This window comes from Pteropus medius, unplaced genomic scaffold (genome assembly GCF_902729225.1).
Source record: "Pteropus medius unplaced genomic scaffold, Ma_sr-lr_union100, whole genome shotgun sequence".
Taxonomy (NCBI): Eukaryota; Metazoa; Chordata; class Mammalia; order Chiroptera; family Pteropodidae; genus Pteropus; species Pteropus medius.
Window position 1 is genome coordinate 19710637 of NW_024352784.1, and position 25435 is coordinate 19736071.

Sequence of the window (25435 nt, forward strand, 5' to 3'; positions counted from 1 at the left end):
GGTGAGGACTCTGATTTAACCACTCTGAGTCTCTGTTGCCCTGTAATTTCCTGTCCCCTGACTGTGAGCGTGGCATTCCCTGATCCCATCCCCTCGTCCTGGCTATTCTCTGGCTGGATCCTCTCTGGTGAGGGCTCTGTGGGACCAGATAAGTTTTCCAGAGCCCCTCCTGCCTCCCAGCGCTTCTTTCTTGTCTTTCCCACCTGGAAGGTGAGTACCACCTCCCATGGGGTCCCTTTTTCTTCCTTGCCCCTCCCCACAGTCTGCTTCCCACGCCTCCTGAACTTACACAGGCTTGCAGGCTGTGGAATCTGAGTCTGCAGGCCAGTGTGGCTCAAAGAAGTGCAGATGCCGGGCCACCCCCAGGTCTTATGAAGGGCCCAGAAATGTGCACAATGTCAGGCAACACAGATCCTCCCAAGGCTAGGGCCCCTGCACTGGAAGCTGCTCCAGGTCACTCTTAATAGCTAGCTGGCACTGTCTCCCCACCTGTGATGAGCCACCCTTGGGAGTCTCCCAGCCTGCAGCAGCCTCTGACTCTGTCTTGATGAGGTTCTCAAGAAGTAGAGCCTGAGCCAGGGATTCTTGGGCACCTGACTGGTCAAGGAAGCAAGTTCAGGAGAGAGGGACATAGCGGGTAGGGCCAGAAAGGGAACCAGGCAAAAGTGTGGAGTCAGCTACCCTTTCGCCTTGGCCTGATCCCACAGGAGCTTTGGAGTGTGAATAAAATCCACACTTTGCCATTTTGAAGGAAAGGCAGGCCTCAGGCGTTTCTAGGAAAGGGCTCCAAGGGCTCAGGGCAGGGGTGCATCTGTAAGCAGGCGATATGGACTGTGGTGGGGGACAGGAGGGAGGACTGTGCGGCAGCAGGAAAGGGGACCTGGAGGTACCTCCATCATCTACTGCATGCCCTCTGTCCCCTCCTTTTTCCTTTCGAACAGAGCCCAGTGCCTCAGGTCAGGGCTGCGCCCCCAATCTGGACTGCCACAGGGTCTCACAGGCCTCCTTGCTCCCTCCCAGGCCCTGCACTCTGTGCTCCCTGCAGGGGAACTTTGTAAAAATATAAGGCAGAGAGTCCTTCTTGTGCTCGAAACCTTCCCACAGCTTCACCATCCCAGCTCGGAGCCACAGTTCAAATCCTTCCAGAGCCCAGGGCTCTGTGACCGGCCCCTGTCTCTCTGAACTCCACTGCCACCCCACCTCACCCCCGTCACGTTCCCTCTACTCTCCGCTCCTGCAGCGCTGGCATTCTCTGGCTGTCCCTTGAGCACATGCAAGCTCTCAACTCAGGGCTTTCGCACGGGCTGTTCCCCACCCTGCCCCAGCCACGCAGAATACTCTTTGTCCAGAGAGCCATTATCCTTCCCTCCAATGGCTCGCAGAGACCCTCTGGGGGTCGCCTCCCTGCCCCTCTGATTTATGACTCCTGAAATGTCTTACCTCCAGCACTGCTGCTTTCTAACAGGCTGCATAACTCGCTTATTGTTGACTGCCCACCATCGTGCTCATACAATGCCAGATCCGCAGGGCAGGGACTGTCGTTCTGTTTGTCACTGATGTGTCCCATGGGCCCAGAAGTACCTGGCAGGAAGCAGGTGCTAATAAATCTACCCTAGCCCTTTGTACTGAGGGAGGGGCGAACTCGGTGCAGGGAGGGGACAGCTGGGGACTTCTGGGAAATCTTCTAGAAAGGCCCTTGGCCTTCTCCCAGATGGACATGGTGGATATGTAACTGCCTCCGACCTGACCTGGGCTGACCTTGATATTGCCCTGCCTGTGAGCCCCCAACCCAGGGTGTCCCTTTATCCGTTAGGGTTGGGATTCTGTTGCTGCCACTGAAAGCATGCCCCTACCCCCACTCCGAGGCCTGTTTACAAGCCCTACCATGGCCATGGGGCTTCCTGGAGGAGGCGAGGGGGGGAGGTTGGGGGCACCACGGTGGCCCTGGAAGTGCTCCTGTGCCCTTCTCCCTGCTACAGGGCAGGGCAGGGCTAGGGATGTGCGTGTGTGCTGTTATCACAGAGGAAATCAATGCCTGGCACTGGCCCAGTGTTTAAGGGAAATGAATAGATTTTGGCTGAGGACAAAGAGTTTGATTAATCAGAAATTGGATAATGGAGGCAACACTCTAATTATTTTTTTCCCCAGCATTTTATTGAGAAATATGTTTGCACAGCATATCAGAGGTAACGGAGCGGGTGAGGGGGGCGACCATGCTGGAGGAAAGCCCAGCTTGGGGACAGGGCTACTGAATCCATGTGCGCCGATGGCAGCTGGCTGGCAGAATGGCCGGGGTCCTGGTGGTCACTCCATGGGGCCACAGGAAGCAAGAGGGGACAGGTGGGGCATCTGGGGTCACAGAGGACAAGCAGGGCTGGGCGGGGAGGCACACAGGCCAGGTCCTCAGTCAGCATGGAGGTGGTGGCCTCAGAGAAAGGATCCTCATGTGGAGACTGCTCCTTCCCTGGCCTGGCTACCTCCATGCCACTCTGCCCTGCCCACAGCCTCCCTGGTCACTCTCCTTATCCTCTGGTGCTGTCCCCAATCCTACAACACTCAAAGCCAGAACCACACGGTTTAGTATGTTTCTGTGGTCACTTGGTCTCCTAATTCTAGGCAGGCTTCTCTGTGCCAGAGCGGAGCTCATTCATTCATTGAGGGTACAGAGAGAGGCTGCCACAAGAAGTGACATTTAACAATGACCCGAGTCGCCCGTTAGACCTAGGATGCTGCTGGGGAAGCAGTGAAGAGGGAGGCAAGTCCTCATCTAATCCGAGTATCAGGGTTAATGTCTGGAAAAAGGGGGCATGTAAAGAGACGATGGATGAGCCGAAGCTGCTAGGGAAGAGTGAGGGCGTGGTGGGTGGGTCGGCCAGTCCCTGGCAAGCACATCTAAATCCTGCCTCCTGCACCTACTGCAGACATCACTCATCAACCATGACCACTTTCCTTCTGAGCTACAGAACAGCCTCAGAACGCTTCTCAACACTGTGCTGTGGGCAGCCACTGCAGAGTTGGTATAAGAAATGAAAACCACCTGCACCCTTGACCCAGCCCAATTTAAGGGGAGGATACCGAGGTCCAGAGACTGAAGACAGGTCACCGGCATCAGCACCATAGGCAGGGCTTGGACTAGAACCCAGGTTTCCAAAATTCCTGTCCAGTGCTCTTCCCCTGGCATCGAACTGCCCTGCTGAGCTAACTGTGGGCACAGGGGCTACCTGGAAAGGCCGCCCTGCCATCACGTGGTCACTGTGGGCACCGTGTTCCTTTCCTACCACCAGAATCTTGTCTCGCCTTCTTAGGATGGTTTCTCATGGACATGCCTCTGTATATCATGACTATGTGGGTCCCCTGAGTTGGACCAAGGCCTCAGGCCTCACCAAATCACTGAGGGGCCAAGTGTCAGCCTGAGGCATTCAATTCTGGGTGGTGGGGACCTGGGCCTATAGAGGCATTGTGTGAAGCTGGGCAGCCCACTTGTCTCTGGCTTGAAAGTGAACCACAGTCAGGCCTGGTGTCCACTGTGGGTGGTTTGTGTTCATTGGTCAAACTTAAGGCCCAAGACACATCTCTTGGGACCCAAAGGCACAGCCTTTCGGGAGCAGCGGGTTGAGCTGGAGCAGCAGTTCTCCAATGTGAGGGCTATGGCTACCAGGAAGCCCAGGCGGCCACATGAAGGTGGCTTAACAGGCATGTTAGGCCTGTCTACTTGCCAATATTCATCCCTCCTTCAACAGCCATTTCCTGAGTTCCTGATGTGGGCTGGGCTGGGCTCTGGGGACCAGATTCTCTGCAGTGAACAACAGAAAAAGGTTTTGACCTCACAGAGCTTATGTTCAAACCCATGAGAGAGAGATGGTAAACCAATTCAAATAGTTAAGACAGGTAGTAGGCTATACTGTGATGAGTGCTAAGGGGAAAAAGAGGCAGGAAGGAGTGTAGGATGTGTGTTCGGGGACATGGTGCCGTTCTACGTAGAGGGTCTGGAGACTCTTCTCCTGGACACTCGAGGATGTGTGTGAACCCTGTCTGAAGAACCACTGGTGAGAACCAGGCAAGCCCCTCCAGGGAAAAGGAGGAGGGCTTACTGCAGCCCACCAGCCCTGCCAAAACAGAGGCCAGGCCCTAAGAGCTGGCACCAGCCATCATGCTGGCCTCTGGCACAGCAGGCCCAGAAGCCCTCCCGGGCCACCCTTCCTGGTGATCACCAGGCCAGTGGAGGCAGGCCATCTGCAGGAAGGTGGGCCACCCTAGGTTGCTGGAAAGCAAGCTCTTAGGATTCTGGACACCCTCCCTAGGGCCCAGTCAGTAACCCACTTGGGAAAGCCACCATCTCCCCAGGTCTGTCTCAATTGTGAGGAGAAAAGTGAGGTAAAAATAGGCCCTTTCTTGGCAGAGCTGGTTGTGGGAGGATAAAGTGTGCTTCTGCCCCCAGGCCCCAGGCACTTGCCCACTATAATCCAGAGCAGATTCTGCTGCTGTCCTTGTGATCACCTAGATCTGGGCTCTGGGGAAAATGTACACATCGAATCTACTCTCCTCCACTCCAGCACCATGACCTTGACCTCCGTGACTCACAGAGGCAGGCCTCTCTGAGGGGGTCAGCCCCCCACCCCACCCAGGGAACCCTGTTGAGACAGCTCTCCATCCTAGGGTTGGGGATGGGGCTGGTCAGTTGGGCAGGATTTCTTCCTGAAAGGTCTGCTCTGACCACTGTCCACACAGCCAGAACAAGCCCTCGGGGACAGACGTGTTTCAGGTTAGAGGCTGCTTGAAGGAACGCTGGGCCTGACACTATAATGCCCCTCCCCACACCGTGGTTTTTAACAGTCTCACTTCTTAGCACTTTTTGATGGATTCTCCAGGGACGTCTCTAAAAGAGAGTTATACCTTAATTTAGAAGCAAATAACTCAAAACTCTGTGATGTAGCAGGTTCTTTTGGAAAAGAGATGAACTCGAGGAAGCCATTACTGTATGAAGCTGCCCGCTGCACTTGCCCAGGTCCTGACAACAGGACCAGATGGCCTTCAACCCTCAAGCTGAGCCTCCTTCCCAAGGCCACTGGGGGTCAAGAGAAGAGGAGGCCAGCTCAAGGCTTGAAGGTCGGCTCTGAATGACTCCAGTGGCTCTAAGCACCAAACACAGCCTACCTGCCTAAGGGAGCCAAGTGAAAGGGAGAGGGGGTGGTGGGCTGGTGGCACTGTCCTTGCAGCCACCGCCATCCAGCTTCATGGGAATGCACACAGGCAGTCACACAGGGCCTTGCACCTGGTATAATGCTCTGCTTCACTGTCTTGAAATGCTTAATCACTTTTAAGAAGGGCCTCACAAATTATGTAGCTCGTCCTGCCCTCATTACTTGTCCCCACGAACCGCATTCCCGCCGCACCGTCTGGGAATACCCTTCGTGTGGCCATCTGGATTGTGCTCCCGCCTCACTTGCTCACTTGTCAGTCCTCCTCTTCTGGATGACCTTCTCCGCTCACGCTCTGAAAGGTGGAGGCCCTGAGGCCTGGCGCAGCCTCCTCTGGTCCCACCTACCCTCGATCCCCAAGTGACCTCGGCCGGTCTCTGGCTTCCCACACGCCAAGGACTCCAGGTTTCTGTCTCCAGCCTGGCTCTCCTCTTTGACCATCACACGCACCCATGTCTGCCAGAGTCTAACCCAACTCCCAACTCCTCGCCTCTGAGGAATGAGTCCACATTTTCCTTCTCAGTCAGTGCCAACTCCAGCCTTCCAGAGCTGTCCTTGCCTCTTCTCCAGCAGCAGGTCCTCTTTAAAATAACCCCCATCCAACCACTTCTCACTACCTCTATTGCTCCCACCCCTTTGGGTCAGCACCCTCCTCAATTCACATACCCCAATAGCTTCTAATGGCCTTTCGGTCTGGCTCCCCCACCCCCATCCTGTTCCCAACAGCCAAATAAGTCTTTAAAAAGTGTAATTAGCTCAAATTTCTCCTCTTTTCCAAACCTGCCCAGGGCTTCATGCTTTACTGGAGCCTGCGGTGTCCTACCCGACCTGCTCAGCCCTCTACTGGGCTCCAGCCACCTGACCTTCTGGTGGGGCCTCCAGCAGCTGAACTGTGTCAGCTTCAGTGCCTTTACTTCTGCCATCTCCTCTCCTGGTGCTCCTTCTGTCAGTCACAGGACTTGCCCATTGCTTTTCTATGGCACTGTGTCAACGGTCCCTCCACCAGCGATGTCTATCCCCCTTCTGCTTTAGGTCTCTTCCTGGAACCTATCCTACCTGGCGTTCAGTTACACAAGTGTCATGTCGGCCTCCCCACATCTAATGCAAGTGCCACGAGAGTGGACGCTGTGTCTGTCCTGCTCCCTGCCGTATCCCTGTGCCTGGCACAGCGCCTAGCACTCAGCAGGTGCTGGTAAATATTAGCTGAAGGAACGACTGAATGAACAAAGTGTGTAAGGTTCCGTTTCCCTGGGCTCTGTATGGAGGGCTGACGTCTCCTGCTATGTGCTCCAGTGAATTAGTCTGTCATTTCATTCCTGTGAAGTGCCTTCCCTGCCAGCATGGACATGTGGAAGGGCCAAATTCGAGGGGAGGACCTGTGTGGGGACTTTTGGCTCTGTTTATGCATGAGGACAAAGTGGCTCAGAGAGGATAAGTCTGGGCCAGGGGGCAGCGTGGCCGGCCCTGACCCAGGTCTTCTGACAGCTCACCTGGAGCCTGCCCTCTCCTCTCCCCGCCCTGTGGGGAGCCTGGGCCCTCCTCCCATGCCCTCCCCAGTCTGCAAAAGCTGTGTCGGGCCACCACTCTGAGCTCCTGCCCGGGGCTGATACGGCGTCTGCCCCAATGCCTGTTTCCCTTCACCCTCTTTCCTGCCAACCATGGCACTTGCAGGCCTTCCTCTGGGGGCCCACTCATCCCAGGTCTCCTTCCTGGGGGCTGCAGGAGGGAAGTGTGCTAATCTGCCTCCCTCAGAGTTCCTATGAGCCCCACCATGGTCAGCAGCTGTGAGAATGCCCTACAGCTACATAGAGTTTTAGGTCTTCTGAGGGACAGCATGGGGCAGTACAGGGCTGCCTCATCCTCATGTCCATGGGAGGAAGGCACAGCACACTGTCATCGCATGTATACTTGAGATAACCACGTGGCTTGGATGAGGCCACTGAGGCCACGCCCTGTATCTGAGGCCAGCCTTCCCTGTCATTCGGCACTCCATCTCACCGCCCTCTCTGCAGGGGCCCTGAGCAGCCTTGCCAAGTTCACCTGGTTACCCAGTGTTCCTGAAATCACCCTAGAAGCACTTGAGACCCAGACCAAGGCACTTTTCCCTCTGGGACTCCAGGAAACAGAAGAGCTGAGAAGCTGAGGCAGAGGGAGGAATTTAGTCTCTGTGTCCCAAATCTAAAGTCTCATGGCAGGCCCCGGGAATGGAGTGGGCAACAGGCACAAAGTGAAGCACCCCCTACGAGGGTAGGCAGGCTGCCTGCCCTTGCGGCAGCAACCTGGGCCTCACCCAAAAGCTGAAAGTGGGTGTGTTTAGGGGTGGGACCAGGAGGGGCAAGAAACACAGATGAGTAACAACAGCTCCTTCAGAGGGAGAGCAAAACATCCCTGGGAGCGAGCAAGAGCCAGCGAGCAAGCAGATCTAGGACAGAAAGTGACATGGCTTTCCAAAACAGAGGGGCTTTATCTTGTTCACCTCCTATCTCAGAAAACCAACGTCTGTTAGAGGAACATACTAGAAGAGTTGTAAACCAAATACCAGTGTCTTCTTGTCCCCAGCACCCGAGGAATGCTGAAGGCACATCACTTCATCCAAGCATGAGTGTGGCCAGGCCCTCCCTCACCATCAGCTCCTGCATGGAGCCTCCCAGGCCTCCACGGTTACTGCACCCTGACATCCATGCCCCAAAGGGACAGTCAGCAGCTAAACATCATCTGTGTGGTTGGTTATCCAGTCCCCTGGCCTTGCCCAAAGGACAACGTGCCTGGAAGGGCAATCCTAAGCTGCAAGGAGCCCTCAGAGGCCTTTCAAGCTCTTCCCCAGGCCTACCTCAGCTTCTGGGTCACACAACTGCTCCCTTTTACAGATGAGGGGACTGTGGCCTCCAATGAATCAGCCACACCTAACAAGCAATCAGGTGGTTCTGTTTCTCACAACTCCCTCAGCCTCCAGGCAGCCCCCACCCACCTTTCTTGCCACACCTCCTTATGCTTTCCCAAACACACCCTGTGCTTTTGCTAGACCCTACTGTCGAGTGCCCTCTCTGTGCCTTGGTTCATTTTCTCTCCTCTGCTCACAATGCCTACCCCGACTGTGCCTGTGTCCTTCAAGCTCCAGTTCAAATATCACTTTGCTCACAGGCCCAACTGACCCCAGCCCGGGACACCTCTCTGAGGTCCCTCCCAAGACCCAGCACCCACACTCAGAGTTGGGTTATCTGAGCGGAGGCATTGCTCCCCTGTGGGGCGGTGAGTCAGTCACTGGAGGGCAGGCCCAGTCCACTCCCACCCCAGCACCAGGCCCTGGGGGAGCAAACCCTCAGTAAATATTTGCTTAATCGAATCTGGCCAAGGAGCCACTTCTAGACAGAGCCAAGGCAGCGGGACTGGGTCCCCAGGGCAGGGAAATCACTTGGGCAGAAAAAAGCCAGTCAAGGGCTGGGCTGCCTCCCTATGCCCATCAGACTTCGCCTAGCAGGCGGGTCCCTCCATTCGGAGACACGGACTCCAAGGCACCCCGGTCTCGCACTGCCTTCCCATCCTTGTGACAGAGAACCCCACTTCTCTGCCTAGGTGGATACCTGCCATCATCACCCAGAGAGGCTCAGCACCGCCCTGAAAGCACAGCCCCCTCGGATCTCCCACAGGATCCCGAGCCCCGGCCCCGAGGCCCTCACACCCCTCCCCCCATACACCCCCACCGCCTTTTAAGGTAAAAAATATTGAGCCAGGAACATATCACAATCGCAGTGGGTCGATATTCATCTCTTGCTCTAAATGCCTCCGAGGAACCTGCTCGCTGCAAGAGCGATGACCGAAAACTGCGAGCCGTCTGTCCTCGGGCCCAGGCCTCCGGGGCCCTCTCCTCCGTTTCAGCCAAGGCCACGCGTCGGCGCTCCCGCCGCCCCGGTCGCCTCCTCCCCGCTTTCCCGGGAGGGAGACCCCGCCTCAGCGCTGATCTAGCAGGTCGCCCGGCCCCGGCTCCGCACCAGCGGCTGCTCTGGGGGGCCTTCCGCACGGCATCCCCAGCGACCGCTGCCCACTCTCCCGGGCCCGCAGCCACCCCCTCCCACCAGCTCATAGGCCCAGCGGCGCCCCGTCCCCAGCACCTGCTGGGCCCGCAGCCGCCCCCTGCCCACCTCGCGGGCATCCCCGCCCTCGCCGCCCCCCATCCCGGCCCGGCATCCCAGTCACTGCACCCGGGCGCCCCCAGCCCCGGCGGATCCCCTGCACAAAGACCCGGGCGGGGCTCCGAGTGGGGGTTGGGTAGACGCCCCAGCCGCGCCCCCGGCCCCCTGAGGCTCAGCCGCACGCCCCGGCCGCGGGTGCGCTCACTCACCTCCGGGCCGCCCCACGGTGCATCGGCCGAGCTGCTCCGGGCGGGCGGGGCGGCGAGCGCGAGCCGCGACACCCTCGTTCCGCACGACGCGGGCTGCGGCGCCCGCGCGGGGACGTGACCGGACCGCGGGCGGCGCACACGCTCGGGCCGGCCTGGCTCCCTCCGCCCGCTCTCCCGCGCCGCCCGCCCGCCCGCGGGTCCGCCCGCCCCGTGCCGCTGCCGCCGGCAGGGGGCGGAGCCGCGAGCGCAGCGCGTTGCCAGGCCAACCGCGGGCGGGGGTGCCGCGCGCCCGCCGGTGACCACGCGACGGGCGCCGTCGCCCAACCACGAGCGCCGGCTCGCTGCCCATTGGGCACGAGCGACTGACGGACGCGTCCACAGTCCAATGGCGATGGGAAGGGGCGGGGCAAGAGCTCAGCGCGCCGCAGTCCCGCACGCGCTCCCCGCGCCGGCATTCCCTGGACCCGCCTCACCGATCCAGCTGGATCGCCTTTCCCAAATCCCGAGACCGAGCCTGAGAGCCGCGAGGACCCTTGCCCACGCTCTCCTCTCGCATCCTGAATTTGAACCCAGCTTGGCCCTTTTTGAGTTCCTCGACCTTGGGCAACAGAATGACTTCTCTGGGCCTGTTTTGCAGAATGAAGCTAGTGGCACCTTCTTCCCTGAATTGTCAGGACAATCCACTAGAATGTTGAAAAAGGGTTGTGCAAACCCCAAAGGTTTACACTGGTGAGGTTTGAGGTTTGTGCAGCGATGGGGGTGGGGGGCATTTGTCATCTTTGCTCATGCACCCAGCCTGTAAGGGCTCTTCAGGGTCGCTGGCAATCTGCCCACAGAAGATTGCCTTGGAAGGGAGGGGAGGGAGAAGGGCCTTGGTTGGAGCTGTCCCACAGACTAGTCCAACTCAGTTAAGGCCAGGGTCCCATTGGTGCCTTTGGGAAGCTCAGAAGACATGAGATGCTCAGCAAAATGCACCCAAGGGCATTCTGCCAAATTTCTGCTTTCAGTTTCAAGGCGAGTCCATCTGTGGGCCTCAGAGCCAGGAGCCCCTTATTCCAACGCTTAAACTACATTAATGCCCTCTTTGTCTTCTCCATCATGGTAACTTGAAGCTTTGTACATCCTAGATCATCCCTGGTAGAATGAAGATGCTCCCATTTAACACGGTCCTTATTACTTAGACCTCATGGTCATATTAAAAGGAGCACTCCATTCATAGGCAGAAGCACTGGAGCTGACCTTTGGCAGAGGTAGATGTGGTGGTGGCCCCAGCCCAGGTCTATAGTCAGAAGGCAGGGGGCAAGGGGCAGGCTCTGCTAGCTGGATGCTGTGGCATCTCGACATCGTCCTCTCTGGAAATGTTTCCTCTGCTGTGGAATGGAGACTCTTGTACTGCCTACCCCCAGGGTTGCAGCCCACTTACAAAGGGGCTGCCTAAACAGGGATGGACAGATGTTGGTGATAAGCATACTGAAGTGAACCTAGACCTGGCACAAGGCCAGTGAGGACCAGCAATTGAGGGCTCCTCTGTGCGTGTGTCCTTGAGAGCACTGGGCTGGGTCAAGCTGGGCTTCTGCCCAGAGGACCACGCAGAGGCCAATAGCTATGATACCAGGAAGACAATGGGCATAGGCCCTGCCCTGGGCTGGATCAGAGACAAGAGGGGGCTGAAGGTGAAGCACAGCTCTGCTGCCATCATCCGTATACCCTTGGGTGACTTATTTGGCTTAACTCTGGTTTCCTCTTCTGTTAAAAGGGGACATCAATAGATTGTCCCTAGAGGATGATTCTGGGGACATGCACATTGGCACATGTTCAAAGATAAGTGAGGGCTGGATCAGGGGTCAGAGTTGATGCAAGCATGGGATGACCCTCTACGGCAGTCCAGGCAGGAGAACAGAGGCCAGCCCATGAAGGGGCCTAACGGGGCAGCTGCTGCCTCCCTCACCTGATCCTGATGGCCACCTCTAAGTGAGAGGTCACACAGTATGAATCAATGATTGTAATCCTTCATACAGCAATCATTTACTGATGGCCCCTCTGTGCTGTGCACAGTTCTAGAATTTAGACAGACCCAGCCCTGCCTGCTAGACCCTCTTGTCTTCAAGGCAGTGGCAGAAAGCAGAATATAATTCACCATTAGAGTTGTGTGAGGACTGACGGATCCACCAGGGCTTTGGGGCATGTGGTGGGAGGAGCACTGGGCACCAGGACCTCTGGAGAGAAGCATGTTCCTAGGTGGGGAAGGCACTAGGCATGAAGGAACATGAGGCCTGGAAGAACCTAGTGAGGATGCCAAAACATAAGGCTGTAGCAGACTGGGAACAGTCATACCAGGCGGGTGGCCTTGTGTAGGATTGGGGACATTGGCCTAAGAACCACTGGAGAATTTTAAGATTAGCCTTTTAAATTTGAGAAGGAGGAAAGCAAGTTTTTGTTTCATATTTACAGTAGGCATGTTCCCATAATGTGCATTGTCCTAATATGCAGAATTAACAAAAATGTCAACTAGTCAGCCTAGAGAAAATAAAGCAGAGAAGTCAGTGTATGAGGCCAGGTTCAGTGTAGGGCCATGGGATCACTGGGTGACAGGGTGTCAGGAGATGGCAGTGTGGTGGCTGTAGCCATGGAGAGAAGGAGCTGGCTCTGGCAGAGGCGAGTGACCAAGGAGGGTGCCCACATGAGATTCTAGAGGAAGGGATGGCACTTGTTAAGGATGCAGGTGGAGGAGCAGCTGGAGAGGTGGCCAGGAAACCATGGAGTGGAGGGTCCCAGAGCCCCAGGAAGGGAATGTGTTGAGAAGAAAGACATGGTCAGCCATGTCACATGCTTTTGCGAGCGAGGCCAAGTAAGCTGAGGACAGAGAAGAGTCCCCATGAACCAAGGCGGGCACAAGTGGGAGTCAGTGTGCCAGGAGTTCAGGGCGTGGGGGCCACACCAGGCTAAAGCTGAACAGGTGGGTCATGATGTGGCATGGTGGGCCCAGGGTGCCAGGCAAGGATGTGTAGACCAGGGCTGGGGCCAGTGCTCCGTACTGAGTCCTTGCTGGTTGAACAGGACCAGAGACAACAGCTGCGGCTCCAGTAAAAAGAAGAAGGGGGCACTGGTGATTGAGCCCACCTGGCACCTCACCAACCCAGCAGGGACAGCTGGCCAAGGAGAGGCCTCTGTAGGTGGCATCAACTCCTCCCCCAGAAAATGACCAAACTGCAACTGCAGGGTGGTCCACACCATGGACATCGTGACCCTCAATCCCAGTGGAGCTTTCTGGCTCATCAACCACTGAACCTATCCTGGCAACACCCATGGCACGCCCCTCCCAAACATCATGCCTTGCATCTTTGCCCCTCTGCCCCATGAGGCCCAGCTCCCCTGGGCCTCCCTTCCTGCACATTCAGAGCCCCTAGGATCCTGGAATTCCTCATCTACACGTGTATCAACCTGCCCTGTAATGACCGGTCCCTGATGACTCTCCCACTAGTCTCCCCACTTGCTGAGGTATCTCACTGTCTATGAACCTCTGGCAATGGTCCCCTCCTGGCTGACTCTGTCTGCGCCTCACCTGTCGTGTTTCCTCAATCCCTGCTGGCCTGTTCTCAGGCTGTGGTGGGGCCACGTGGGTCTCCCCCATTTGTTTCCTTGGGGTCTGTGTGCCCCACTCCCCACACACTTGAACAAGCCATTGCAGATCTGGGTTAGTTATAAATAGCCAGGCCTGCGAGTCTCCTTTTAGCTGAAAAGAAGCAAAGTGAACGAGCAGAGAGGCATGCATTTTATTTTTAATCTCCCTCTGTCTCAAAAAGAACCCAGGTCCTGGTGTTCAGTATTTCTAGGAGCAGAGGCCCCGGGACAAATGCCTGAGAAACGAAACCCTAGGAGGTGAGGGCCCTGGCCTGGCGCCATCTGCTGTGTGGCCTCGGGCACTTGAGTTGCCTCTCTGGGCTTCGGTTTCCTCATCAAGTTGGGGAGCAGTGGCAGTGATAACCTCCAACACTAGACTTTCTGACTCTGACACCCACCCTGGGCTCCCTCCCCCTCACCCCAAGCCTGTGCTGGTCCTGTGGCTCCAGCATCAGCAGTTAGTTCTCCATGGGTTTTCCCGGAAGGTCAGACCCAGGTGCAAGTGAGGCCACAATTGAGCCTCGATCGGACGATGCACAAATTCCTCACCCCCAGACCTTTGCTCAGGTGTCCCCAGCCAGGAACCTTCCCCATCAGCCAACAAAATCCTTCTTAGAAAGTCAAATTGTTACCTCCTCTCTGTTAGCGGAGAGGGGCCATCCAGGTCGTGGCCAAGAGGGCCCCATGGCTGGGACAGGTAGAGAGTCTGTGGGCAGGTGCCTGTGTGGGAATGGGAGTGAGGGCAGGAAGCCCAGGTGTGTATCTGGCAGTGGGCTGGCTGGAAGGGAGGGGTTGATGGGGAAAGAGGCTCAGGCCCCCAGGAGAAGTAGTCCCAGCAGGGCAGGGACCCTACCATTTTCCTCTTCATATCCCACTCCTCATCCCTCATCCCCTCCCCACAGGCCCTTGCTTGTTGTAGTTAGGACTCAATGTTGGTGGAATTCGGGAAACTTTTGCTGTGCTAGACGCAGATGTCCTGAGTACACAGTGACAGTCCCTTACACAGAGTATGTTCCCACTCACTATCCCATTGACATTGCACAACCCCCGCCAGGTAGGCTCGTTCTAATAATGAGGACATCAGAATCAGAGAGGTTAAGTAACTTGTCCAAGGTCACACAGCTGGATGCAATCTAGGCTTTTTTTTTTTTTTTTTAAATCTGTGTGTTTTAAATCTTAAAAAGCCCAGTACTCTTGAATCAACAAGAAACTGCTTTTCCTGAGTCGTGAGTGGCCTTAGAACAAATAGCTGCTCCACTACTGCAAGAAGAAGCTGGCCAGGGGCACTGGGAGCTGCCAGACCTGCTGCCCTGCCTCTCTGCCCATCCCACTCCACTCCTCTCTCCCCTGGGCACCTGCCGTTTGATGTCCTTAGGGAGTAAGGGAGAAAGGCTGGGGTGGTGTCTTCAAAGAGGAAATCCCTGGTGCTAATTGGCACTCAGAGACCTTTAGGCTAATTAACCTGTTTATTTGTCTCTCCAGAGTAAATTAGAGGGTTTAGCTGGAGAGAGCGGAAGACAAAGGTGTTTGCCAGTGGCCACCTCTGTGGGGGCTATAGATGGCTTATCGGTGGGTGCTGTGGGCTGCTGGGTTGGCCAGGGAGAGGATGGGCTGCAGGGCAGTAGTGACAGCCACCCATGTGCAATGGGGAAGGACTGCCTTCCCCGGCGGAGCAAGGCTCATTCCCATGAGGGCTTCTCTGGGCACACAGAAACTAGACCCCTCTGGGAGTGCTCCCTGGGCTAGTTCTGCGTTCTCCTCCTGGTAGCCACATGCAGACATTCCCCAGGAGGGATGAGGGCTGGGAGCAGCAAGGTGGAGCCCATTCACGAAGGAGGCTTTCTGCTGTGCTTATCCCAGACCCAGCACCCCAGCCGTGCCATTTGGAGCTCCTCCCCTGGGGCACCAGGCCCCTTTAAGACCCGTTGGCCAGAGTCTATGGATTTCCTGTCACCTTTGTCTGAGGGCGCAGCCTTTTGGTGGCTAAGATGCTGGCCTGTTCACTCTAAATCTTCCCACTCAGACTCCACTCCAAGCCGGATTGGTCTGGGGTCTCTAGCAGCTTAGAGATGTTGCAGGTGAGAAGGAGGGGCTTGGCTGGTCTACCCTCTGTGCTTCCCTCTGGTGCAGGGCAGGGAAGCGGGGAGATCTCCTGGTGTGCCTGGGTGAGCTGCCATGCTCTCTGAGGGGTAGCTGCTGCTTCTCAGGCCGCTCAGTACCTCTTTAAGGCTGACGTCCTCCAGTCATAGGCGACCAAAGCCTGGTACCTTTCTAAGTCCTCTGGGGCCTCATATCCCCCACTCCCGCTCGTCACCCACGGCCTCCTGCTGGCTGCTCAGTCCCTCTGCCTGGCAGCGGGGGCATTTGCAAGTTGTCTGGTCCAGTCTCCTGCAGGCTCTGCAAGACTCTCTTCATCTCTGAATGCCACCCAGAATGGGTAAGGTGTCCTTTCCTGTCCTGCAGGGGCCCAGGGCATTGTCAATAACGGCCTGATCCCTTTGCTGGTGTGGAAGCTGCAGAGGGAGGAGGAAGAGATCCAGGAACTCCTCCTGGACACACTGGCGGCCTGCCTGATGGAGGACGCCACTGAGGCTCTGAGCAGCCGCGTGGTGCCCTTCCTGAAGGAGAAGCTCCTCAGTGCCAATGACAACATCCGCAGCAAAGCCGCCTGCACTCTCATTGCCGTCAGGTGAGGCCCAGCTGTGTGGATGGGGCGGGAGGGGCCAGCCCTGGGCCGGCTGCTGAGGCCCTGAGAAGGCAACTGAGCTGCCCCCAGCCTTGCAGCAAGTTCAAGGGTTCGCAGACAGGGGCTTTGACCCCATAGGAGACATGCAACATTGTCTGGAGACCGTTTTGGTTGTTCCAGTGTGAAAGTTGGGGGGTGCTCCTGGAATCGAGTGGGTAGAGGCCAGAGATGCTGTTCAGCATCTCACAATGCACAGACAGCCCCCCACAAAGAGTCTAGCGGTGCGAGGTGAGAAACCCTGCTCCTGCCTTAGTAGCACTCAGTTCAGAAGCCCTGCAGGTGGGCCCAGGACTCTGCATCTTTACTTATGTTCCCGAGGGCGGAGGTCCACTGACCTTACAGCACAGCAGCCTCATAACGTCAGAGCCGGTGGCTGGTCAACCCCCTACTTCCCAGACTGGGACACAAGACACCCCTGTATTTTGAGATGTTATTAAGAGTTTTGCCAACATGAAGGTTCTGTGGGTGGCAAATTTGGGAAAGGTTGATTCAACTAAGTGACTTGGGGTCCTTGGTTGCAGGACGGACATGCACTGAGATGCTCCCGTAGGTACTGCAGGCAGCATTTCCTGACCCAGGGACTCCTTCTCTTTTGGGGGACAGTGTTGGCCCTCTCCCGGTTTGGGAAGCTCTTGGGGAGTCCACCACTTTCATTTTCACAGCTTTATACAATGCAAGGATTAGAAGGGACCAAAAAACATCTCGCTGAGGGTGACTGCTGTTTGTGCCCTGGCGGCTGGGACTCTTATGGAGTCAAAATGAAAATTCCTGTGGTTCACACTCTGGGTCCTGCTCCTCCCCATTTTAGAGCCAGGGGACACTTCTGGTTGCTCCTTCACAAGATTACTTAGCGCAAGGCTCTATCAACCCCTGGCTTCTGGGTGGTCTTGACTTTAGTGGCCCCAGGCCATGCTCTCGGGTTGTCTGAGTGTAGGAGTAAGGCTCAAACCTCACAGCAATGCTCCCCTGTACTCTAGTACCCAGACCAGGGATGGTCCCAACATAAGTCCTTTCCTCTGGTGTCCCCCTGGGTGGTCCTGGGCCCTGCTCTTTTCCTCTCCTCAAGCAAAGCCACCCCCTCTCTGGCCCAGCATCCCTCTAGAGGGCAAGAAACAGGTATGGCAGTATGATGTCATCCCCATCCTGGTGCACCTGCTGAAAGACCAGGTGGAGGAGGTGCAAGCCAATGCCGCTGGGGCCCTCATGTATGCCACGGTGACCACTGCAGGTGAGGTAGCCTGCTGGCCAGGCATCCAGGTGGGTGGGGTGGTCCTGTGTGGGCATTGGAGCTAACTCGGGGTCGGGGTGGGCCGTTCACTGCAGTCCCTCAGCATGCTGGCTACTCTGGCCAACTTTCCAAAGCTCCTCATCTTGTGCTCAGTGTCCAGGTATTGCCCCCTCCCTGCCCTACCCAAATACTCCTGGCCTGTTGCTGAAGTGCTTTCAAGTTTGGGTCTTAGACTCTGCCTTCCCTCTTCTTCTAGGCCATAGTGGGCTGCCAGCCCACGCCCCTTCCCTGTCACGCCGCCACTTGCATTAAGACCTCTGTCCCATCCCTTTAGGCTACTCCGTGGGCCTGGAATTCCTGCCTCCAACCCAGGCTCCTTGTGAGCTGAGATTCTGGGACTAATTTGCTATCCATGATTCGGTTATCCCAAGGTCTAAGTAAACCCCAGAGCCCTGCTTCCGTGGGGTTTCTTGATTGAAATTACTCTTCTCAATTGTGTGTGTGTGTGTGTGTGTGTGTGTGCGCGCGCGCGCGTGCGCATATGTGCAAATAAGATTATCTCCCCAATCCTAGGATTCCCAGCCAGTCAGATTTCCATATGTTGTCACCCGACCCTGGGCTAACAGAAGGGATCCCCACTTGGAGGCCAGGGCAGTCCATCCCTCTGTGGTGACCTCTAAATCTGTCTGACACTTCCCATGGCCCCCAGTTGCCTGCACCAGCCCATGCCCTGGGCTTCCTTGGCATTCCATGGAGGACTGATTCTCAATCAGCATGCTGCAAAGCTGCCCAACTCAGGGCCCCCCCGGCTACATCCTACTTGACCCGAATAGTGGAATCTGAGAGAATTTGGGGCCTTCCCAGAGTCCACATCCCCCTTTCGATTGTGCAGTCAGGATGTTGACTGCCGCTCATCTCATGGGTGTCCTCCGTGCAATGTCTCTTCTGGGAGCTCTTGGAGGGTCAGAGGGCTCATGGGAGCCTGAGCAATGGCTTAAACCCAGGGATGTGAGGCCACTTTCTCCTGAGATAGCACTCTGCTGTACTGGGTGGTGGAGGCCCAGATGTCTCAGCCTTGCTGTCTACAATTCGGTGGGAGTGGTAGTGTGGTAAGTGACATAGAGGAGAAGTGCAGCATGCAGTGGGCACAGGATGGGGCAAAGCCTCCTCTGGGACAACGGGAATGAGCAGGACAAAGGATGAGTCCTAGGAGCAAAGAGAAGACGGCTCTGGGCAGGAAGGTTGGGGGCAGGGGCCAACCCTGACTTTTAGTAGCTGAGGTGGAGTGGGGGATGGGAGAAGGCAGTGAAGGGTTAAGCGGGGGTGTCTCCTTTACACATTAATATCTGTGTCCCCTACTAGACTCTATGTGTTTTGAAGGAAAGCACAATGTATCTTATTGTGCCTGGTGCAGAGTAGCTGCTCAAGGAGTATTTGTCACATAAATTAAAAATGGATATTAATTTTTAAGAGACAACTCATGTTGCCTTGTGAGGACTGGATTGTGGGACAGGCACCAGGATGGATGAGTAAAAGCCAGTTAGGGGGCTGGAGGGGCAGGAGATCAGGGGGCCTGGCCTAGGCTGGAGGCAGAGGATACAAGGGCCTGCGTGAGGGTGAGGGAGGAGCTCAGGTAGCAAGTGGTACCTCCCCTGAGCCTGCACAGGCTGGAGGCTAGAGGAGGACAGGGGGTCAGAGAAGGTGGAGCAGATACTCCCTCAGGAGTGCCTGGTGTTGGTGACTTGCAGGGAAGTATGCGGCCCTGGATGCAGAAGCTATCCACCCACTCCTGAATCTGCTGAGCTCCCCCTTGAGAAAGGCCCGCCTGAATGCTATCAAAGCACTCACCATGCTGGCTGAGGCTCCCGAGGGTCGCAAGTTCCTGCAGGTCCACGTGCCCGACTTTCGTGTCCTCGAGATGGATTCCAGTGAAGCCGTACGACGGGCAGCCCAGATTGCCATCAATGTCATAGAGTGGAAACCCTGAGCCTCTTAAAAGGCCAGATCTGATGAGCTCCATGCCTGAATAAATGGGCGGAATCTCTTTCTCTTGTATCTGAATGGCACTTGATGTTTGTGGAGCATAATTACATCTCTTTCTTTCCTCCCAAAGGTGAAATACCTGGCCCAGAAGGGCCGTGTCACTGGTGGGTAGGTGAAGCAGTATAGGCTGGACTCAGGGCCCAGAAATAGGCAGGTGACAGCCATGCTTTCTGCTAGGGCCGAGAGTCCCCTCAGAAGGTAAAGGGCTGGTCTGAGCCCTACAGGGACAAAGGTGGGGGGTAGGGAGTTGCGTTGGGGAAGAAAAACAGCTGGACCAGACACCATCCAAGCTCTGGATATTGGAGTGACCAGGCCCTTGGGGTGTGGCTGGGCAGGGCCCTGCTCAGCCAGTTTTGTCCCCTTCTCACATTAGGTGACAGGAAGGAAGGTCAAAAGTGTTACCCCATATGGGTTCTTGCTGGAGGAAGGCAAGTTGTAAGAAACCTCGCCCCAAACAAGGATGAGTGCTTAGGATAGGGATAACTCCCTAAGGTCTTCTTCCCAAATAGCTGCATTCTTCTTCAAAGTCACCTGAGGCCACCTTCCGCTCCCCACCAATCCTCCCCCTGCTGTCTGTCTGGCCCCAGGGCTGTCTGGTTTGCTTCCATCTGTGCCTCCACCTGCCTCGCTTCTGTTCCCAAATGAGATTGGTTGAGGAGGCTGGAGAGCTGGGATGAAGTAGGGAGAAACCAGGTATGCATGGAGAACCCTTAATCTCCCCCACCCATCCCTGCCCGGTCTGGCAGGATGACAGCTCTTGAGCCAGTTCTGACCTCTGTTGGAGAAGCTGTGAGAGCAGGACTCAAATTAAGAGCTGGACTCATTTGTCGGGGCTGAGCTGGAGCCTTAATTTTTCCCTATGAGCTTTTAGAGGCTCCCCCGCCTCAAACAAGGTCTCCCTCATCACATCACCACCCGACAGCCATATTTCCTGTGGGACAGAACCTCCCTAGCTCATGGCATGCCAACTCCTCCCAGAGTAAACATCAGAACCAGAATCCCCAAGGGCGTGCCCTCTGGCCATCCTTTTAGTGTCTGGGGCTTTCACTTTCCTAGAAGAAATCAAGAAGTCGGTGTCCCTGGAATTAGAGAATTAGCCCAAGTAGGCCCCAAAGGGCCTATGTGTTCTCAAAGGCACTGGCTGCTGGGCCCAGCTGGGGTCAGGTTAAATCTTATTTTCAAAAAAGTTTCTGTAGGGTGAAACCTTTTCTCTTTCAGCAAAACAGGTATGCCAGAGGTTCCAATTCCTCCCATCGCCATCCCGCCTTAACCCCCAACAGGCTGGCTCCACTCCTGCTGCTTCATCAAAGGGTTCTAACTGAAGGGCTCTGGTCTCCTTGCTGTGAGACCCGTGTTCTTTGTGACTGACCCATGCAGTGGCCCAGGCGTGACGTTCCCTTTCCGTGGCAGCTGTCTTAGTCCTCCTCAAAGGCTCTGGCTATGCGTTTTGGTTTCCTTTGGAACCCTCTTTCTCTACATAACCAGTGGCGTGAATGTTTCTCACAGCTCTGTTCTAGACCCTCATTCTTCATACTCTCCTGCACAATCTCATCTGCCTGACTAGGTCCTCCTAGTCAGGACCTCCTCTACTAGGTTCCCTTTTTGGCAGGCTTGCCTGCTGCTTTCTTTCCCCTAAATCTAGGTCTCCAGCCCCAGCTTCTCTCCAGAGTTCTGGACTCTTCTATCCAACTTAACATCTATCATTAAATGTCTCCAGGCAAGAATTAAGACCAGTCCTTCACAAACTATTCCTAAAAATAGGAGAGGAGAGGACACTTTCCAACTCATCTATGAGGCTAATATTATCCCAATGCCCAAACCAGACAAAGACATAAGAAAACTATAGACCATAATCCTTTATGAATATTGATACAAAAACTGAACCAAATATTGGTAAATCAAATCCAGCGAAATAAAAAAGTATTATACACCATGACCAACAGGGATTTATCCCAGGAATGCAAGGTTGGTTTAATATACAAATGAATCAATGTAACATATATAGAATAAAGGACAGAAACCACATGATCACCTTAATAGATGCAGAAAAAGTGACAAAATATAACATCCATTTATTTAAAAAAAAACTCTCAGAAAACTGGGAATATAGGAAACCTCAACAAAACATCTGTGAAAACTCATAGCTAACACCGTACTCAATGGTGGAAGACTGGATGCTTCCCCCCTGAGATCAGCAACAAGGCAAGGGTTCTGCTCTCACTACTTTTATTCTACACTGTACTGAAGGTTATAGTACTGACACTTAGGCAAGAAAATAAAATAAAAGGCATTCGAATTTGAAAGAAAGGAGTAAACTATCTCTATTTGCAGACTATATGATTTTGTATGTGAACGGTCCCAAGGAATACACTTAAAACTATTAGAACTGATGACTTCAGCAAAGTTGCAAGATCAAATTAAAAATTCTTTTTCTGTACACTCACAACAGAAATCCAAAAATACGATTAAGAAAATGATACCATTTATAACAGTATCAAAAAGAATAAAATACCTAGGAATAAATTTAGTAAAAAGAGTTACAAAACTTGAGTGCTGAAAACAAAATGTTGAAAGAAATTAAAGAGGAGCTAAAAAACGGAAAAACATCCCATATTCATGGATCAGAAGACTTAATAGTATCACGATGGCAATTAAGTATCTACATGCAACTCAAACTCAACATGTCCCAAAATGTACTCAGGTTTTCTCCCACATTTGCTTTCTCTAGTGTGACCTGTCTTTGGAATTGGTGTACCTTTTGCTTGTGTCCTCAAGCCAGAGGGTTACCCCTGGCCCCGCTCCAGAAGTCTAATCACTAAAATCCTGTTACTTCTAATTGTTGGCTTCTCTTGATGCCATTCCCTCCCTTTTTCTTCTCTGCCATTAACTTGCCTGATTGCTCTAACAGTCTTCTGCTAGGTGTCTGGCTTCTTTTTCATCTTTCCAGCAGCAGCCAGCAAATCTGATTCTATAACTTCCCTGCTGAAGCTCCCAGAACTTATCTCAAAGCACGTAAGGCCTGAAGGTAATGCCTCAGCCCACACTGCCCTCCCATCTCACTGTTTTTCTGCACACAGGCCACGTCTTGGCATCCTCAAACATGCCTTGAACGCTTGCCTTATGTCTTCCCCTAGGTTGTCTCTTGTTATCTAGCTAGCTAGATAACAGAAGGGGGGAGGGTGGGGGATGCCTTCCCTGACTCGAAGGCTGGGTGGGGCTCCCTGGTGGGCACTCCTGAAGTGTACACAATGTGTAGAGGGCCAGTGTGTGTTCTTGGTGTCAGGCAGGGCTGCTTCAGGCCTTGTGCAAACTCTCTATTTACTAGGGTCACTTGCTAAGCCTCAGCCTCCTCTCCTGTGAAATGTGGTTGATTCTAGTCCTTTCACAAAGGGTAGTTCTGTGGCTTGAATGTGATCATGCCCTTACCCCAGGCAGAAAAACAGCAGGCCACACTAAATACTGGCAATCACTACTAGTGTTTGTGTTTTTCCCATAGACCATATACTCTGTTCATGGCTATTTCCTTGTAGCATCTGGCACATAGTAGGCACTCAAAAATGTCAGCTGAAGGATTAAACTAGGGATGAGGGACTGGTCATGTGGATGAACCTCCAGAGTGTGATTTTTGTGATTCCAGTGAGTTTCCCCAAATCACTTTAAGGTACTCAAAACTTTTTCTAAAGACACAAATTATTTATTTTGGTGTGACACAGAAGAGGGACCCCCTACATAAACACAGCCAGGAGTGGCCTATACTTGACAGCTAAGGGACCCAATTCTCAATAATATCCCAATAGCAGGCAGACTGGGAGGGACTGGGAAGGGCTCAGCAAAGAGGGCATGGCAGTAGCCAGACGGCACTGAGTGGAAAGACTGTCTCAGCCCCTCTGCTGATCCAGCCAGGAGCCCAAGTTTCCATCCAGGGGCAGCTCTGGCTCCAGCTTGCCTGTGTGGTCATCACCTGCAGTTGGGCACAGCACCTGCAGTTGGGAACCCCAGTGTGTGTGTGTGTGTGTGGGGGGGGTGCTTACACTACACAGTACGTTTGCAGCAGGGCACACTTTTAAAAAGGAGGCAAGAACAAGGCAAGTGGAGTTTGGGTATAAGAAGGAAATGGTGACAGTAAAGTAAACACAAGCAAAAATCCCAACTATATCTAGAGATAAAAAGCCAAAATTAAATTTAAAGTGAAAGTCAGTATTTATTCAGTAGAGCCATTTGGAGAAAATGACTCATTTTGTAAAGGAACAGATGTTCTCATTTGCATAGTATCTGTAATCACAAATGGACTTCACTCTGTCCTCTCAGCACACATGCCCTGCAGCTGGTGGTACTCGATGACACCTAGAGACTGTTTTCATTAGTGTAATCCTTGGTCCCATATCCGTGGGTCTTCTGATAGGAAATACTTCCTCCTCTCAGTGAAGAGGGAGTCTGGGCTCTTCCCAGATGCCCCTGGGCCCCAGCTGCTTTAGAAGTAGAAGATGTGGCACAGGACTGTGATCAATATCAAGAGAAACCCGCTGGTGTTGGCAACTTTTCTCCAGTGTGGCCACTCCGATGTGTCACAGCGCTCTGTCCCTTCAGCTACGTCACTGCGCTCTACCTCTTCAGATGTGGCACCATATTCTGTTTCTTCAGGTGTGGTACCATTCACTGTCTTCATAGTTACCTCTTCTGGGGCTACTTTGGGGCCTTGCTTTGGCTCCAAGCCACAACACACATCCAAGGCCTTCAAGAGGCAGTTCTGGGGCTCCCCTAATATAAATATATCTGGAACAGAGGGAACAGGCAAAGATCAGGAGATGCAGGCCAGGACACAGGAGAAAGGACTTTCTAGGCATCAGGTCTCAGCGGTGAGGCCAGGAGGAAGACCGACAGCCTTGCTCCTCATGTGAAGAATGGTCCTTAGCCCCTGCTCAGGAACACCTACAACGACCTTCAGAGCCCCAGGAGAACAGAACGAGGGACAAGGGGAGTGTGTAGGGGCAGAGTGGGGCTGCCTGGGATCATGCTTGCCTTCCACTAGCAGAGCCTTTGGCCGGGGCCAAGATCCCCTGGACTGGGTGGCAGAGGTACTAGGGGGGGCCTCTGTGGTCACAGGAGCAGGTCCTCCTGAGTGTGCTCCAGCATGCTCACACTTCCCCTCCTCAGACACACAGCTGATCACAGCTCTGTAGTTCCAAGAAAAGTGGCTGCTCTTCTGTATCCTCCTCCCCAGTCACTACTCTCCAGAGGATGCAAGAAATCCATTGATTTCTTGATACACAGACTGTTCTCCTTGGCAACCTCTCAGGGAGGATCTTCTCTGGGTAGGTATGTCTCATAGCTGGGCCCAAAATATGGCTTTCTGGGCCCTTGAAGGTGAATCACTGGAGTTTTCCAGGCGGTAAAGGAGGAAAGTCTAGGAATTAAGGCAAGTTTCTACTCATTACTTTAGGTCAAATTTGCGTAAACGTTTACTTTGGGGCTTAAACTTCGCTAGGGGCAGTACAGCTCGTGCTGGCTGCTCCTCAGAGCCTGCTCAGGCACGGTCAGCACCACGGCCAGCACCAGCACATTCCCTGTGGGCCAGCGGCCTCCTGGGGATTGTTTCCTTCTTGATGACAAGGCAAGCTTGTCTCAGTCAGAGTGGGGCGCCCAGCAGTGTGTGCTGTGATGTGCTCTGTGTCTCATCCTTTGGGCAGCCTCCATGCCAGCTGCATCTCGAAGCTGAGGTGGCATCGGAGATGATAGAATCCATCAACCAGGGACAGAGGAGCCTCTGTTACAAGGGGAAAGAGGACCCCCAAGTCAGGGACACAGATACCCACTGTTGGTGCTGAGAAGTCCTGAGCAGCACACTCTGGCCCTGTTTTCTCAGATGTCTATGTTTTCACAGAACCATGTTGCTGCCAGGCCCAAACAGGCTGCTGTATGGGAAAGGCAACTGCTCACTTGACCATACATAGCCCAAGAGCATTGTGATGAGAGATGGGATAGGCCAGTGGCCAAAAGCACACACTTTGGAGTCACTGCTTGTGTTTAAATCACAGCTCCATTGCTGCCTGGTTATCTAGGGCAAATCACTTAACTGTTCAGTGCCTCAGTTTCCCCGCCTCTCACGCATGGGAATAATTTTGACAGTGCATGGCACATCCCAAATAGAGTTAGCCACTGTCATCATCACCCACCCACAACGGTGGAATGGGGAACAGGAATTGAGGGATGCATCAAGAACAAGCACCTGGCACCCAATGAACCATTCCCCATTTAGAGAA

The 25435-nt window shown here is 54.4% G+C and overlaps 3 protein-coding genes across 6 annotated transcripts in view; 1 reads left to right on the top strand and 2 right to left on the bottom strand.

Moving 5' to 3' along the window:
* Nucleotides 1-9720, bottom strand: part of GNAZ (G protein subunit alpha z) — a 53759-nt gene extending 44039 nt beyond the window's left edge. The window contains exon 1 of one of the 3 annotated variants that reach the window (XM_039847734.1): nt 9538-9712. The gene's annotated coding sequence lies outside the window, so the exon portion shown is untranslated. Of the gene's footprint in view, nt 1-9537 lie in introns of all 3 variants that reach the window. The other 2 variants (XM_039847736.1, XM_039847735.1) reach the window with 2 other exon arrangements.
* Nucleotides 1-19119, top strand: part of RSPH14 (radial spoke head 14 homolog) — a 78487-nt gene extending 59368 nt beyond the window's left edge. For both annotated transcript variants that reach the window (XM_039847737.1, XM_039847738.1), the window contains 3 exons: nt 15622-15847; nt 16996-17132; nt 18881-19119. In XM_039847737.1, coding sequence (XP_039703671.1) covers nt 15622-15847; nt 16996-17132; nt 18881-19119 — 602 coding nt within the window. The remainder of the gene's footprint in view (nt 1-15621; nt 15848-16995; nt 17133-18880) is intronic.
* A 4527-nt stretch (nt 19120-23646) lies between these two features.
* Nucleotides 23647-25435, bottom strand: part of LOC120590551 (sodium/glucose cotransporter 1-like) — a 59150-nt gene continuing 57361 nt past the window's right edge. Inside the window, exon 15 of the mRNA XM_039848341.1 lies at nt 23647-23948. Within this exon, the coding sequence (XP_039704275.1) occupies nt 23647-23948 (302 nt within the window). The remainder of the gene's footprint in view (nt 23949-25435) is intronic.